At 42.9% G+C, this 17043-nt stretch overlaps 2 protein-coding genes across 4 annotated transcripts in view; both read left to right on the top strand.

Annotated features, from left to right (window-relative positions):
- The first annotated feature begins 299 nt into the window (after nucleotides 1-299).
- LOC124005505 (persulfide dioxygenase ETHE1, mitochondrial-like) lies at nucleotides 300-4878 on the top strand. Of its 2 annotated transcripts, none has more exons than XR_006833628.1 (7): nucleotides 300-856; nucleotides 2084-2228; nucleotides 2452-2600; nucleotides 2853-2982; nucleotides 3558-3647; nucleotides 3989-4127; nucleotides 4464-4878. XR_006833628.1 is itself a non-coding variant. In XM_046314830.1 (7 exons), the coding sequence occupies exons 1-7, from the start codon at nucleotides 665-667 to the stop codon at nucleotides 4508-4510; spliced, it is 870 nt and encodes a 289-aa protein (XP_046170786.1). In that variant the 5' UTR covers nucleotides 303-664; the 3' UTR covers nucleotides 4511-4878. The 2 variants fall into 2 exon arrangements, 1 of the variants encoding a protein (XP_046170786.1); XM_046314830.1 differs by having other exon boundaries at nucleotides 303-856; nucleotides 4011-4127.
- A 1467-nt stretch (nucleotides 4879-6345) lies between these two features.
- LOC124006216 (pleckstrin homology-like domain family B member 3) overlaps nucleotides 6346-17043 on the top strand; it is a 34338-nt gene continuing 23640 nt past the window's right edge. The window contains exon 1 of one of the 2 annotated variants that reach the window (XM_046316065.1): nucleotides 6346-6982. The gene's annotated coding sequence lies outside the window, so the exon portion shown is untranslated. Of the gene's footprint in view, nucleotides 6983-9535; nucleotides 9587-17043 lie in introns of those variants that run through there. The other variant, XM_046316066.1, reaches the window with a different exon arrangement.

Here is a 17043-nt window from a genome sequence, read left to right as displayed (position 1 = left end):
TCCAATGATGCTGTGACCCTCCACCTCCATATCGCTCCAGAGTTCACGCAGATGAGCAAGGACCCTGGGCATCGTTCTTTTTATGTTTTTCAGAGTCAGTGGAAAGGCCTCTTTAGTGTCCTACGTTTTCAGAACTGTGACCTTAATTGCCTACAGTCTGTAAGCTGTTAGTGTCTTAACGACCGTTCCACTGGTGTATGTTCATTAATTGTTTATGGTTCATTGAACAAGCATGGGAAACAGTGTTTAAACCTTTTACAATGGAGATATGTACAGTTATTTGGATTTTTACGATTTATCCTTGAAAGACAGGGTCCTGAAAAAGGGACGTTTCTTTCTTTTTTTCGTTGCTGAGTTTGTGTATGTGTGCGCGCGTTGGAAGTGTTGACATCTTGCACATGTCCACTGCTCTTGTTTAATGCTTGGAGGTTCGCGAGGAGTAGGCTCCCCATATCAGATTTTTTGGACTTCCTGGCTACATGCACATTAAGTCAGTATAGCTACAACATTTGTGCCTAGCATGCTAATTTGGTTTTAGGCTATAGCCAAATATACTGCAAAGGCAACGGACCGCTACAAAGGATTGGGACACAAACTCGTTGGCTCAGTTCTGGGATTTCTACCCTGCCCGTCGCAGTGTCAGTTAAATCTCCTTGGAGAAAAAATGTTTTCAATTGTAAACCGACTGAAACCTGCTCTGGCCTACACGCTGCGCCTCCAAACAACCGGGCACTTGCGTAAAGTTCCAGCCCACATGGGCCCGGGCTTACGCACCAGCAAGCAGCCTCTGGAATCAGTCATCATACGACCTTACTGCGCCAGGATGGAGTTGGGAAAAGGGCCTTTCTTCAGGCAGGTGATTTAGCCGCTGCAATAATGTATATATATATATATTTTTGCTTTGGGACAAGGTTTGGTAAGTTATAGGCTGAAGTTTCAATTGGGCGCCGAGTTTTTGGAAGCACAGTGATATCAATACTTTTTTTCACTGCATGTTAACAAGTATTTTGCAATAGGTCAGCATGAGAATTCATTCAAATGAGTCTTAGTTCACAAACTTAAGGGGATACGTATTTTCCAGACATCCTTAGTTTTATTGTTTTCAAACAATTGTTTGTACAACAATGTGGAAAGCTAACGGAACTGTAGCGGTAGAGGGGGCGTATTCAAAATGGAATGTTTACACATTTTCTGGCAGCAAAAACCCCACCTAAGATTTGTAGTAACTCAAACCTAAACAAACCAAACTAGATAACTATTACATAACACAAACACGCAATCGTCATGCTTGTGTGACACTTGATATTTTGGATTTCTCCTGATTGTCTATGCGATTAAAATCCACCCCACCCTCTGTGTCAAAACGTAAATAAGTGTTATGAGTTTTTCGGGGACAAATGACACTGTCTACCGGTGTCCTAGCTAGCTACCGGTGTCTGCTGTGTACCGGAGCGTCGTTCACTCTCGCTTGCGAACACCTGCCGTCATTAGCAGAACTGCGGGGAACCAGTGCCCGAGACGCGGGGGCTACCTCTCCCACCGGCTTTGTGCCGGAGTCCTAGCTTGTTAGTGTCCTAAACGTCTACTGAACAACTATCCTCGTTAGCAGAAATGCGGGAGAGCTGGGGCGAAGGACACTGTCTATCTACTGTTGTCCTAGCTAGCTATGGTTGTTGCTCCCGCCTCTTCTTCGGTGGTGTTTATCTGCGCTTGGCATCTAACTTTATGCTGCATTACCGCCACCTACTGTACATGAGCGCCTCCGTACGGGAGTCCTAGCTTAAAAATGGGCCAATAGAAGGATCAACGGGGGTTCCTGTAGATGCAGGAATGACCACATGCAGTTCTGCCTCCAATTGCTGGCTGCACCCTTCTCTTGTATGAAAATCCACCCTGACAGTGACACTTGACACAGAAAACAGCAAACCACTTATCAACATAAAAGACCACACCCGTATGTTATCATCCATGACTAATATACAGGCAGGATGTGTGTTATGTAATAGCATACTGTACTGCCCCCTCACCTTTTATAACCCGTGGTTACTCACTCACTTGTCCTTGCTTGTTCCAACCTTTACAGCTGTTTGAGTCGGTGAGCAGCACCTACACCTATCTGCTGGCTGATACAGAGAGCAGGGAGGCAGTCCTCATTGATCCCGTACTGGAGACAGTGGACAGGGATCTGAAACTCATAGAGGAACTGGGTTTCAACCTGAAAGTTGCAGGTAACTTAGATGTCTCTAAAACATGGACAAACACACAAGCATGTGCTCGCTAACACGTACACACACACACATAGAGATGCACAGACTGACTCACTCACTTACACACTAACTCACTCCTCACACACGCACTAATCCTACATCCATTTTGATCTACTTGTTTATCGTATTCTTGTTTAGGATGACATGAGACTCACACTGTACCCTGTCCACCCCCCCGAATTAGTGAACACTCACTGCCATGCAGACCACATCACAGGCACGGGACAGCTGAAGAACAGGCTGTTTGGGATGAAGAGTGCCATCTCCAAGCACAGCGGGGCCAGTGCAGACATCCTGCTATCAGAGGGAGATAAGATCAGCTTTGGCAAACATGTGAGGACAGACCTACCTACAGCCATATAGCTATAGAGAATACAGTATGGGTCTGGACCTACCCCAATTTGTGGTCAATTTGTGAAACAAAAGCCTACACATCATGTACTGTTACTCTCCAGGATCAGGGTTGTTGCTCTAAATGCTTCGGCTTTACTCACCTTCATCTCTCCTTCACACTCCCTTTCTTCTCTTTACTTCCCCTCGCTTTTTCTTTCTGTAAACCCTCTTACTGCCTCTCTCGTCCCTCAGTGTCTGACGGTGAGGGAGACTCCAGGACACACAGACGGCTGTGTGACGTTGGTGACAGGGGACCAGAGCATGGCTTTCACTGGGGACACATTGCTAATCAGGGGCTGTGGAAGGACAGACTTCCAGCAGGGTAACCTTTTCCACACTGCATAGCTAAACCAAGCAGAACAAGACACATTTTACTGTAATGCGTTGGCCTGGTTGGGCATCCACCAGGCTGAATCCATGCTGGACACGACAAAGTGAAAATAAAGTATCTAAGCCAACACAGTACTACAGTGTGACTCAAGTCATATTCTCTCTGATTTTTGACCTCTTTGGTGATTTATCTAGCCATGGAGATATTATCAGGGTATATCATAGACTTTCATCCCTATACACTATTGTTTCCCAATTCTTTGGTCAGGACTTATTTTAAACAATGCATGAAAAGTTTCTGGATCTTTGCCTCACTCACATTTGTTACATTGTCTTTGTAGTTATGCTTAGTGGACACAAGGTGGCAGTATTGTAACCTTTTTTTTCAGTGTAGTCATCACAAATAGTCGTTGTACTGTAGCCTACTCCTGAGTTATGTTCAATAGGGCAAAACGTGAATGATTGTTTCTTATCGGACAAGTCCAGGTAGTCCCTCCCTGTTTCAGTCCGTTTTTGTTTGGGGTCCAATGAAAACAACCCTGATCTGTTTGTTTCTCTACTTCCCAGGCTGCTCTAGGAGGCTCTATGAATCAGTCCACCAGAAGATCTTTACATTACCTCCTCAGTGTCTCGTCTTCCCTGCACATGACTACAAAGGTTGACAAGACATCCTCTTTATGCTATGTGTCTATCCTTGTCTATTCCCTGACCCCCTTTCCTTGCGAGATTTCCTTTTTTACATCTATGCTCTTGGGGATAGCCTTCACCAACTATTTTGTACAAGCATACCCAGAAGGTGTGTATACTCTCACAATGCTATGACTATCCTTTCCATAGACTTTGCGAAGTTAACTTGTACTGTACCACCACTCTTCACCATTTGTCTGCATTCATTTTCAACTCCTTGTTCTCTCCGGAGTCAATTCCTAAGCCAGATCAGACTGTGTTCTACAGTTGAGTGTAGTCATTGAATCCTCGTTGTGTTGTATTGCTAACAGGTCTGCTAACCCTGTGCTGCAGGTCAGACGGCCTCCACCGTGGGCGAGGAGAGGAGGTTTAACCCCCGCCTGACCAAGAGCGTGGAGGAGTTTGTGGACATCATGACCAACCTGAACCTCCCCAAGCCTGCTAAGATAGGTATCTCAGACAGTCCCCCCTCTGCAGCGGTTCTATTACAATGGAAACTGTTGTTGTGTATGATGTAATACTATTCTATTACTATAGGGCCTATTATTATCGAGGTTATATGTAACTATTCTATTACAATAGTGTTATTATCAGTGGTCTTTCACCTCACTTAAACCTCATCATGGGAAAGAGCATGACAAAGTTATTGGTGAAGAGATGGCAATATGTTACACACACTACTCTTTCAAACTGTCCGTTTGCGGATCAATGTGATGACTTGTTAGTGTAAGCTCTTAACTCACTGATAGAAACAAGATGTTGATTTGTTATTTCTCTCTCTGCCAGAATTTGCGGTGCCTGCAAACCTGGTGTGTGGACTCCATGAGGTTTGAATGTCAAAAAGATTTTTAGGATTTCACTTTAAGCACTATTGGGAGGAAGAGGGAAATTCTTTTCACCCGGCCACAACTTAATGTTTTAAATGCAATATTTTGTTTCTAAGAAGTAACCAAAACTAAAGTTTGTCAACAAATGTAAGAATGTATATATTTTATTTCCAATATGAACATAAATTCCTCCTTGTTTGCCTATGGGGAAAAAAGCAGTGTTCATGATTTGGTGGGTGTACAGATACTGAAATTGTATAGTAGAAGATGCATTCAAATACATGATCATAAAACATTCTAATACAATCTCCTGGAGAAATGTAAACAGTAAAATGACCTAGTTTTATATTAAATCAACATTGTTCAAATGTAAATGTCTGACTTAACTCTTTCTTTGACTACACCTGTATAAATTGCAGAATTGCAGTCACTTATGGAATATGCTCTGGTCGAAGGTTCCATTCATGGTTTAGTATTCATGAATGCCGGACTGACACAATTGAGCTCTTCCACATGGCCTTTCCAGCATCCCCTAGCCAAGGCAATACACACGCACGCACATACTGTACACACACACAGTACTCTGACTGTTGCCAGCCATGGCCTTTTTGCATACCAGGAAAACCCAACTCCTATATTTGCATTTGAAATCACTGTGGGCCAAGTTTCCAATGCAAGAGTCCGAAACTCGTCATTGCCGTGCCTTTGTGTGCTTGTTTCTCTATCTACCTCTTAATTATCCGGTATCATCCTGTTATTCTGTCACCCTCTTTATATAATACCATATTGTAATGTTCTGAACACATCACCATGATCGGCTTAGCCTTAGGATTCCACTTAGATGTGTATCTAGCATAGTACCATACTACATTCATGTTTGTCCCACGGCCCATTGACTAGCCTCTACCTGGGAGACAGGTTTGGGGAGATGGGAGTGTCTGGCTCTGACTCAACCATGTCTCTTTTTCTGAACCTGCCTGATCATTTCATAATAATGGTGTACTGTGAGCTCATACATCTCAACGGTTCTATACCCTTCTGTATGTAAATATTTGAGGATGGTTACTTGAGCAGTTCATGCCTTTTGATGCTGTGACAAAAGTGACCGCTTGGTTTGGACTGCATTGAAAGACACCTGAAAGACACCCACACCCATGTCACAGGTGACCTGTGACCTTTAGATGGACATATAGATGATGTATTCAAAGTGGAAAAAAGAAAGAACTTGAAGTCTAAAGAAAAGATGACATTGTGTCGTTGTCACATACATGTCCACAACACTTCATTTGCCAGCTGTCCGTCACCGCAGGAGACAAACAGAACATCCACATTAGGCAACTCTTCTCTCGTCTACGCCTGCATTCATTGTTTTGAAATGCACAGGGTGTAACCAGTGTTGCCATCACACCTAAGCACACATGACTGTAAGTCGCTTTGGATAAAAGCGTCTGCTAAATGGCATATATTATTATTATTATTATTATAAGCTATGTGTTATTGTTTTATTTTAAACTTTTTGTTATATGTAAGCAAAAACATACAGACAAAAACAATTGGCACAATGTTTCGCCTGTGGAAAAAAATGACCTATTCTTTGACTTTGTTGTGCTTTTTTTCAAGTCCGCAGCTGTTCTTTCACCCAGTCTGTACCCTGCCACTTCCATCTGCTCTCGCTTTTACCCCTTTCACTCTTTCTTTGCCCACTCACGCACTACTACCCACCCTGACTGCAGGCATTCTCTCTCACCCTGTCCACATGCCCTTGTTTAGGGGAAGACTGAGGGAATAACCTATCAACTCAGTGAGACAGAACTGTTAGGGGGCAGGGGCCGATAAAGGCCATTGGATATAGTAAAGAGAGTGGAGAGATTTACGTGGCAGCTATTGACGCTTTCCAATGGCTCTTTGGCATTGACACAGACACAAGACCACCCGCGAGGTGTGTTGGCCGGGTGCCAAGCCAAACTGCTTTTGCGTTAGCCTATAGCGAGCCTATAACGAGGGCATTACAAAGTCATGTCGTCGCGGGAAATCCCAGAATAGAGTTCTCATTTCGGTGCGGAGCCCCCTCACAAATAGACCACAGAAACTGTATAGTCAGTTAGTGACGCGGTCAGTCGCGTTTTCACACTAACTTTGTGTTGGTCAGTGTGCCCGCCTCACATGCGTTCTATTTTACCTGTTGACGACCACTGCGATCTGTCATTTATCCTGGGATTGATTTGAAATGATTGAATCAAATCAGAGAGAGGAGAACATAGACACCAAATGTCTTCAAACGTTATATGACAGCAAACAGAAACTCTGAAAGTTCTCTGGATGTAGTTACTGAAAGCGAAAGCGCGGTCCCCGTCTAAACCCATCACTTCGTTATTTAGTTACTGTTTTTATGAGCGTCTATTTTATTCAAACTCAAGAACAACAATACACATTCCCCACAACAAGAACGCGTTTGAAGAGAAAGCGGCGTATTCTCAGGTAAGGCATGAGTTCTTTGTTTCTGTTCTGGGTCACTGTAGTTTGATACATTAACTGGTGAATGATCGCGATTTGATAACACTATGATTCTTATTATTTCCATAGTAGCTACCCACAGTGTTACTTATCTACTGAAAGTGGTCATCTGTTTATAAATTGACATCATCCCTTCTCATGACACTAATGAAGTCAATTTGAACTTGACATAGCATGTAAATAAATAGAACACATAATCGCTTATGTTTACAGAAAGCCAGTAGGCTACTGTAGCCTACTTTCTAAACTATTTACATAAATAACATATAGGTCTATGCCATTTATATAAATGGACTATATTAAATAATACAGCTATCATTAGTCTATTAGTTCACACTAAGCCAAAAAGCCTACTTTTTAAAAAGCGATTTATGCAAATTGTGTACATACCATAACTTAAATAAAACACTTTTTGGGTGGTTTATTCGTTTTTAAAATGTCCGAATGCATGGTTGTATGATGATCAACATCCAGATACTCAAGATTCTATGACACCATTGTATTTGATTACCCAATATTTGGGACTTTTGTGCTTGAGCATAAGTAGTTAGATGGGCTAAAAAAAATGTCCTCAGGCCTATAGCTTTTCAATGTGTCATTTTCATTCTGAAACCACGAGAGGACCATATCTGGTTCTAATTCAAACATGTTTTTCTTAATGTCCCAAACCTCCTTTCCCAGGGCATTGTTTTCCTCACTTTATGTAAACTCACATTTGTTTACCAGACTCTTCTGATATCTGTTGTTTATCATTGTTTATCATTTCCATTGGTGCATAGTGTAAACAAAGGAGAGAGAGAGGGGGGGGGGGGGTATAGGATGAAGCTGAAATAGGTGGAGAGAAAAGATTGCCTGGGAGGGTTGCCTTCAGGGGAGTCCAGAGCACATATCTATCTTCTGTCTTCAATCTCTCCTTGTTTATTTTTCTCGCACGCCCTCTTTTTGGCTGCACTTGTACGGACAGCTCTATAGCTGGGACCTAGCCTGTCATTAATGGGTCGTTATTTCGCTGACCTCGGGACGGAGAGATTTGCTCAGCCCACTGGAATCTCTGCCAATGTTGTTGAACTAGCATATATTCCAAGTCTGTGTAATTAGTGGTGTCTTCAAGCCATTCCAGTCAGTTTTGCAGTGTTGTAATGTGCACAAGTCACATTTGCATGAATTATTCTATTCATGCAGTGGTATCATAGTGTGATAATCTACTTTATTGGAGAAACAATTAGGCCTATAGGGTAACTTACTTGCTAATTAACTTACAGGAAATACAATGAATCAATCTTCCCTAACAATCAATGATCCTAGCTTGTATTTTAATCTTCAACCCTTTGGTCCCCTATAAACAAAAAAAGCATTTATTCCCCAACAGAAGCCAGTTGGTCCAGCTACAGTATCATTCTAGGAGTCTAACAATAGGCCTATCTGCCCTCACACCTAGATGACAGTTAGTCATGATATCTCACCTCTCATCTGGCAGACATACGCCACACAGAGCTGTCCAGCCTTCGTTGTATTCATTAGGTACCAAACGGAAAAAGAACAGACTGAAATGGGGAGGGACCTCCTGGACTTATCCAATAAGAAACGCCCATGTTTAAAACCCTCTCACCTGCTTTTCCTGCTCAGGCCCCTTTGTGATAATGACAGTTTCCTCTCTCAGCCCATAGCCCTCCATAGGCTTTGGTGGTATACAGGGGGACTATCTCAGTGGGCTCTGTCATACAGCTCAGACTGGTCACCAGGTATTCCTGGGAACCTGATGTGTCAAGACACAGTGGGGTGACGACAGCTTCCTGATAGCCCTCCATAGACTAACGAAGCATTGCTAAGTGGGCTCTGAGGTCAAACAGACTTGTATGGTCACTTCCTACTGGGCATACACTGGTTAAATCAACGTTGTTTCCACATAATTTCAATGATTTTACATTGATCCAACATGGAATAGATGTTGAATTGATGTCTGTGCCTAGTAGGTAGGTTCCAAAATGGCACCATAACCCCTATACTTTTGACCAGGGAATAGGGTGTCATCTCTGATATACACAAATGTATCATGGCGCCAGAGAGGATGGCTGCCATTGTATTGGCTCTTAACTAACCGTGCTATTTTATTTTTTTCTGCATTGTTTATAAATTATTTTGTACTTAATGTTGCTGCTACTGTCTCTTATGACTGAAAATGGACATCAGAACAGAGATGATTCACCTTGAATTGGACTAATAATGTTTCTTTAATGAATCTGACGAGAGTGATTTACTCCAGACACCCAAACAGACCCTCATCCCCGTCATTCGCAGGAGAAAAAGAGAGAGATCTTGCAGAAGGAGATTGGGGTGCCTTGTGAGGATCAGGCGAAGAGTGGCTATTCTGCCTTTGCCATCCGTACTATTAGCCAACGCACAATCGCTGGGAAGTAAATGGGACAAACTAAAAGCACGTATATCCTACCAACGGGACATTAAAAACTGTAATATCTTGTGTTTCACAGAGTCGTGGCTGAACGACGACATGAATAATATACAGCTGGCAGGTTACACACTATCGGCAGGATAGAACAGCAGCCTCTGGTAAGACAAGGGGTGGTGGTCTATGTATATTTGTAAACAACAGCTGGTGCACGATATCTAAGGAAGTCTTGAGGTTACTCGCCTGAGGTAGAGTATCTCATGATAAACTAGACCACACTATCTACCTAGAGCTTTCATCTGTACTTTTCGTAGCTGTCTAGATACAGTTGAAGTCGGAAGTTTACATACACTTAAGTTGGAGTCATTAAAACTCTTTTTTTCAACCACTCCACAAATGTTGTTAACTAACTATAGTTTTGGGAAGTTGGTTAGGACATCTACTTTGTTAATGACACAAGTCATTTTTCCAACAATTGTTTACAGACAGATTATTTCACTTATAATTCACTCTATCACAATTATAGTGGGTCAGAAGTTTACATACACTAACATGACTGCCTTTAAACAGCCTGGAAAATTCCAGAAAATTATGTCAAATGTCATCATTTGAGTCAATTGGAGGATGTGAAATGTCACATTTCATCACTTGAGTCAATTGGAGGTGTACCTGTGGCTATATTTCAAGGCATACCTTCAAACTCAGTGCCTCTTTGCTTGACATCATGGGAAAATCAAAAGAAGTCAGCCAAGACCTCCGAAAGGATATTGTAGGCCTCAAGTCTGGTTCATCCTTGGGAGCAATTTCCAAATGCCTGAAGGTACAATGTTCATCAGTTCAAACAATAGTATGCAAGTATAAACACCATGGGACCACACAGCTGTCATACCACTCAGGAAGAAGACGCGTTCTGTCTCTTAGAGATGAACGTACTTTGTTGCGAAAAGTGCAAATCAATCAAAAATATAACTGTTTGGCCATAATTATTGTTATGTTTGGAGGAAAAAGGGGGAGGCTTGCAAGCCGAAGAATACCATCCCAACCGTGAAGCACGGGGGGTGGCAGCATCATGTTGTGGGGGTGCTTTGCTGCAGGAGGGACTGGTGCACTTCACAAAATGGCATCATGAGGAAAGAAAAGTATGTGGATATATTGAAGCAAAATCTCAAGACATCAGTCAGGAAGTTAAATCTTGGTCGCAAATGGTTCTTCCAAATGGACAATGACCCCAAGCATACTTCCAAAGTTGTGGCAAAACGGCTTAAGGACAACAAAGTCAAGGTATTGGAGTGGCCATCACAATGCCCTAACCTCAAGCCCATAAAATTTGTTGGCAGAACTGAAAAAGCGTGTGTGAGCAAGGAGGCCTACAAACCTGACTCAGTTACACCATCTCTGTCAGGAGGAATGGGCCAAAGTGCACCCAACTTATTGTGGGAAGCTTGTGGGAGGCTACCTGAAATGTCTGACCCAAGTTAAACAATTTAAAGGCAATGCTACCAAATACAGACAGACAAATGTTAAAGGCACAGTCCATACATTTGATTTTCACCCTGAAATGCTCTGGAGGACTAAGGGGGGGACGTGCTTGCTAGTGTACCCTTCTTTAAAAAACAAAGAATAAGACAAATATGACCAAACATGTACAAAGAATATACTTATACTTATTGGTGTAAATATTTTTGTTTGTTTGTTTTTATACTTGGTCTGGCCACCAGGGACAGAGAGAGTGTGGACTGTCCCTTTAATTGAATGGCAGCCCCAGGTCAACCCCAAGCAGGGCAGTTGTTCTAGTGTTGTGTGTATAGCATGTTTTCCTGGTGCCCTTGCTTTGAGCCCATAGCGAAAACAAACCCTCTGCATTCAGGCTCCCCATAGTTAAGTGTTTTGTTTCCTATGTTTGATGCGCAAATTAGCCTAGCTCTTGTCACTTGTTTTGATTGTGAATGTACAGTACATATGGTGTTGAATAGGCTACACAATGTCTACCTTTTGTTGTTGTAATTTCTCCATACAATTCTATTGGGGAACTATGGTCACAGTCAGTGTGAGAGACAGGCACATGCCCCTTTGCCCCTCCAGTCTTAGAAGTGTTTTGTAAAAAAATAAAAAATAAATACAGTTTGTCATTGTTGTTCTGAATCCACTGCCTGCAAGTCGTTGTTCAATTTGTGAAATATGTGTCATTTAATTACCCGGTAAGATGTTGCCGTCTATTGCTTTAATGTAACTAAATAATCAGTCATTTTTATTCTACTTTAATTTTAATTGAATTAATTTATAATCAAAGTCATAATTGCTCAGTGAGTCTGTGGTTGTGGTAAAAAATTATTTGGGGGGGGTCCCCCCTTTTTTTGTTTGCCCCCCAAAAACGGTATCTGCACGGCCCGGTTGCGAGATATTATTGTAGCAGTACTGCTGTACTCTGCTGTCGCTGAGTTTGTCAAATGATTCTCCATGTTCACACAAAACGTTCCACGCAAGACAATTGTCTTGGATCTTATGGTACCAGAATGGCCGCCATCAAATGATCAAACGGAGTTTGTTGAACTGTATATCTAGGACTGTGGCTGCAGCCTGTCCTCTTCGGATAGATAAGGCTGATAGGCCGACACATGAGCGTTGTCACCCAGTAAGGGGGTTGATGATGATTCTGTCAGCTGAAGTTTAACTGGATCCAAACCTGACCTCAAGTGGTCAAAGGAGATAGAGGAGACACACACACACACACACACACACACACACACACACACACACACACACACACACACACACACACACACACACACACACACACACACACACACACACACACACACACACACACACACACACACACACACACACACACACACACACACACACACACACACACACACACCAATCAATCAGTATCCTATGGCTGCTATGAGTAATTGCCCCTCAGTGATGAATAAGGTTGATTGAATTAAATCCCAGTCCTGTAATCCTGTCAACACAGGTGGGTCAAGAGTGAACAGACTTCCACTTCTTAAGATATGGATGCATATTACTACCTGCAGTGAGAGGGAGGAGGGACAGGTGTGAATGAACTCTGATTGTGTGCTCCTTATCTCTTTCTCTAGTTCTGTGTGATTGGTAGTAAAGATTGTGGAATCTAAATATTGTGGAATCCTTGCTTCTGTTCGTGTATGATCGATCACTGTTCGTGGGTGTGTAATGTTCTTGGGTGTGTAATGTTCGTGGGTGTGTAATGTTTGTGGGTGTGTAATGTTCTTGGGTGTGTAATGTTCTTGGGTGTGTAGTGTTCGTGGGTGTGTAGTGTTCGTGGGTGTGTAATGTTCGTGGGTGTGTAATGTTCGTGGATGTGTAATGTTCGTGGGTGTGTAATGTTCTTGGGTGTGTAATGTTCTTGGGTGTGTAGTGTTCGTGGGTGTGTAGTGTTCGTGGGTGTGTGATGTTCGTGGGTGTGTAATGTTCGTGGGTGTGTAATGTTCGTGGGTGTGTAATGTTCGTGGGTGTGTAATGTTCGTGGGTGTGTAGTGTTCGTGGGTGTGTGGTGTTCGTGGGTGTGTGATGTTCTTGGGTGTGTAATGTTCGTGGGTGTGTAATGTTCGTGGGTGTGTAGTGTTCGTGGGTGTGTAGTGTTCGTGGGTGTGTAGTGTTCGTGGGTGTGTAATGTTTGTGGGTGTGTAGTGTTCGTGGGTGTGTAGTGTTCGTGGGTGTGTAATGTTCGTGGGTGTGTAATGTTCGTGGGTGTGTAATGTTCATGGGTGTAATGTTCGTGGGTGTGTAGTGTTCGTGGGTGTGTAGTGTTCGTGGGTGTGTAATGTTCGTGGGTGTGTAATGTTCGTGGGTGTGTAATGTGTGTGTACTAGTTGTATGACGCTTCAACTGTTGCTGGTTATTGCTGAGTCGAGGGGAAAGATTAGCACTGCAGTGTGAGAGATTGAGTCCTCTGACCTCGGACTTGAGGGTAATGCATTGTGTCACCTCCGGATAGGACAGTAGTTGCATAACACACACTAGAGCTGGGGCCATAAACTGAAAATGATCCACACGACCATACCGACCATGCTGATATGGTTCATTACGATAAGTAGCCTATACTAGAGAAATATGAAGTTTGAAATGAAATACGTTTTGTTAGTATGGGTGATTGTTAATGGGACACGTGATGCTACAACCATTAAACTAGTAGTAGTAGTTTAAAGAGTAACAACTGGTGCACATTAATGTTAAACGTATCAATCTATTTACCGGTATCGCATCAATCCCGGAAATTTAGAGCAACTGGATCGCCCAGCTTTAATACTCACTCACTCACTCACTCACTCACTCACTCACTCACTCACTCACTCACTCACTCACTCACTCACTCACTCACTCACTCACTCACTCACTCACTCACTCACTCACTCACTCCTTGGGACCGCCTCTGATTCTTCCACTCTCTTATCGCTCCTGCCACTCCTCTGCAATCAAGACCTATTTTCAGCACATTAACACACTAATGTTCAGCTTCCTCTTCCCCTCTATCATACCTTTCCCTTTAATTATGTCCCTTTCTACTCACTTTCTTTTCCAACCTTTTAAGTTAGTCTCTTTGTGTTTCCCTCCCTCCCTCCCTATCTTTTGTCTGTATTGTTGTCCATGGGCCCTGGTCAAAAGTAGGCAATATGGTGCCATTACAGCCTCAACCCTGGTGTGTTTGTTTAGCCTTTGTTTGTTGCTTTTGAATAACATCTGTGTTGACATGAAATAATGGACTTTACTCCTGCGTGACTCTCTCTCCAACACTACAGTCTCTCTTACTGTTGATAGTGCATCTCAACCGGATAATGCAAACATACGTTTGGGTCATATGGATGTGAGTCAGTCTTGGTTTAAACAAAGATTTCTCCTCACCAGCATTCACTCTAATTTTGCCCTCTTCCCAAAGCACGACCTCCATGTGGTGTCCATTACATGTCATATCTGGAATGGAAGTAATAACTTCACCATATGGAATTTGGCATACAGTATTACTTTGTCAAAAATGTATGTGTAATTATGGGTGATGATGAATGGTAGCCATCCTCTTCAATATGCGTACATCCACACACACAATTAAAAACACAATTAAAAACACAGTATATACATCATTCCTGCATGCAACCATGCACTATTCTTCTATAAACAACATAGTATTGTGTGTCCTGTGTACAGCTCTGTGAAGTTATATACCACACACTCGGACTGTTTCCCATCTCCTCACTGGAAATATGACACTGGCCTCTGACATTTTAGAACCGACTTCCTCTCCCCCCACTCGTCTCCTCTCCTCCTCCACTCTGTCCCTCTCACTCTCCCTCCTCTGTCTGTCTCTGTGTCAGTGTGCCAGTCTGTGTTTGGAAGCCCTCACTCATATCAGAGTTGTATATTTATCTCCATGCCTACACTCCTCCAGGCCCCATCGCCTAATAAGGCCTGTACACAGAGAGAGAGAGAGAGAGAGAGAGCAGGAGGAGAGGAGCGAGAAGAGTTCAGGGAGATGGGAGTAGAGAGGGAAAAAGGATAGGGTGGGAAAGGTTTGGACAATGGGAATCCAGATTTTCCCACGTGTGTGTGTGATTGTGTATGTGTGTACTCGGTTGCTGCCTGTGAGTGTGTGCACTCGGTTTGCTCGGTCGTTACTTCATATTTGCTGCTATTTTACTACTGCTTACACTCGTATGAGCAAGTGACATAGACATTATATAACCTAGTTATTGTTGAGAATTCCCCATTCCAAGACCTCAGCAGTGATGCATATCGTTCATAATGTGGCTTTGTGTTGTGTGTGAGCAGTGTATAGTACTATGTACAGTGCATAGTACTTCAAAGGTGAATCCCCTTGTTTCTATGTACAGTGGGGCAAAAAAGTATTTAGTCAGCCACCAATTGTGCAAGTTCCCCCACTTAAAAAGATGAGGCCTGTAATTTTCATCATAGGTACACTTCAACTATGACAGACAAAATGAGAAAAAAAATCCAGAAAATCACATTGTAGGATTTTTAATGAATTTATTTTTAAAATAATGGTGGAAAATAAGTATTTGGTCACCTTCAAACAAGCAAGATTTCTGGCTCTCACAGACCTGTAACTTCTTTAAGAGGCTCCTCTGTCCTCCACTCGTTACCTGTATTAATGGCACCTGTTTGAACTTGTTATCAGTATAAAAGACACCAGTCCACAACCTCAAGCAGTCACACTCCAAACTCCACTATGGCCAAGACCAAAGAGCTGTCAAAGGACACCAGAAACAAAATTGTAGACCTGCACCAGGCTGGGAAGACAGAATCTGCACTAGGTAAGCAGCTTGGTTTAAAGAAATCAACTGTGGGAGCAATTATTAGGAAATGGAAGACATACAAGACCACTGATAATCTCGTTCGATCTGAGGCTCCACACAAGATCTCACTCCATGGGGTCAAAATGATCACAAGAACGGTGAGCAAAAATCCCAGAACCACACGGGGGGACCTAGTGAATGACCTGCAGAGAGCTGGGACCAAAGTAACAAAGCCTACCATCAGTAACACACTACGCCGCCAGGGACTCAAATCCTGCAGTGCCAGACGTGTCCCCCTGCTTAAGCCAGTACATGTCCAGGCCCGTCTGAAGTTTGCTAGAGAGCATTTGTATGATCCAGAAGAAGATTGGGAGAATGTCATATGGTCAGATGAAACCAATATATAACTTTTTGGTAAAAACTCAACTTGTCGTATTTGGAGGACAAAGAATGCTGAGTTGCATCCAAAGAACACCATACTTACTGTGAAGCATGGGGGTGGAAACATCATGCTTTTGGGCTGTTTTTCTGCAAAGGGACCAGGACGACTGATAAGGAAAGGAAAGAATTAATTTGTTCACCTTTATTTAACCAGGTAGGCTAGTTGAGAACAAGTTCATTTGCAACTGCGACCTGGCCAAGATAAAGCATAGCAGTGTGAACAGACAACACAGAGTTACACAGAGTAAACTATTAACAAGTCAATAACACAGTAGAAAAAAAAGTCTATATACATTGTGCAAAAGGCATGAGGTAGGCGAATAATTACAATTTTGCAGATTAACACTGGAGTGAAAAATGATCAGATGGTCATGTACAGGTAGAGATATTGGTGTGCAAAAGAGCAGAAAAGTAAATAAATATACATTTACATTTAAGTCATTTAGCAGGCGCTCTTATCCAGAGCGACTTACAAATTGGTGCATTCACCTTATGACATCCAGTGGAACAGCCACTTTACAATAGTGCATCTAAATCTTTTAGGGGGGGTAGAAGGATTACTTTATCCTATCCTAGGTATTCCTTAAAGAGGTGGGGTTTCAGGTGTCTCCGGAAGGTGGTGATTGACTCCGCTGTCCTGGCGTCGTGAGGGAGTTTGTTCCACCATTGGGGGGCCAGAGCAGCGAACAGTTTTGACTGGGCTGAGCGGGAACTGTACTTCCTCAGTGGTAGGGAGGCGAGCAGGCCAGAGGTGGATGAACGCAGTGCCCTTGTTTGGGTGTAGGGCCTGATCAGAGACTGGAGGTACTGAGGTGCCGTTCCCCTCACAGCTCCGTAGGCAAGCACCATGGTCTTGTAGCGGATGCGAGCTTCAACTGGAAGCC

This window comes from Oncorhynchus gorbuscha, linkage group LG19 (assembly GCF_021184085.1).
Source record: "Oncorhynchus gorbuscha isolate QuinsamMale2020 ecotype Even-year linkage group LG19, OgorEven_v1.0, whole genome shotgun sequence".
Lineage (NCBI taxonomy): Eukaryota > Metazoa > Chordata > Actinopteri > Salmoniformes > Salmonidae > Oncorhynchus > Oncorhynchus gorbuscha.
Note: the sequence above shows the minus strand (reverse complement) of the source record. Positions and strands in the feature narration are given on the sequence as shown.

Bases quoted from the DNA above. Each gene is read 5' to 3' on its own strand.
- LOC124005505 (XM_046314830.1), top strand. From the start codon at position 665: ATGTTTTCAATTGTAAACCGACTGAAACCTGCTCTGGCCTACACGCTG. The intron at 2,229-2,451 runs GTAACTTAGATG...CCCCCGAATTAG, and splicing joins TTTCAACCTGAAAGTTGCAG to TGAACACTCACTGCCATGCA. The intron at 2,601-2,852 runs GTGAGGACAGAC...CTCGTCCCTCAG, and splicing joins AGATCAGCTTTGGCAAACAT to TGTCTGACGGTGAGGGAGAC.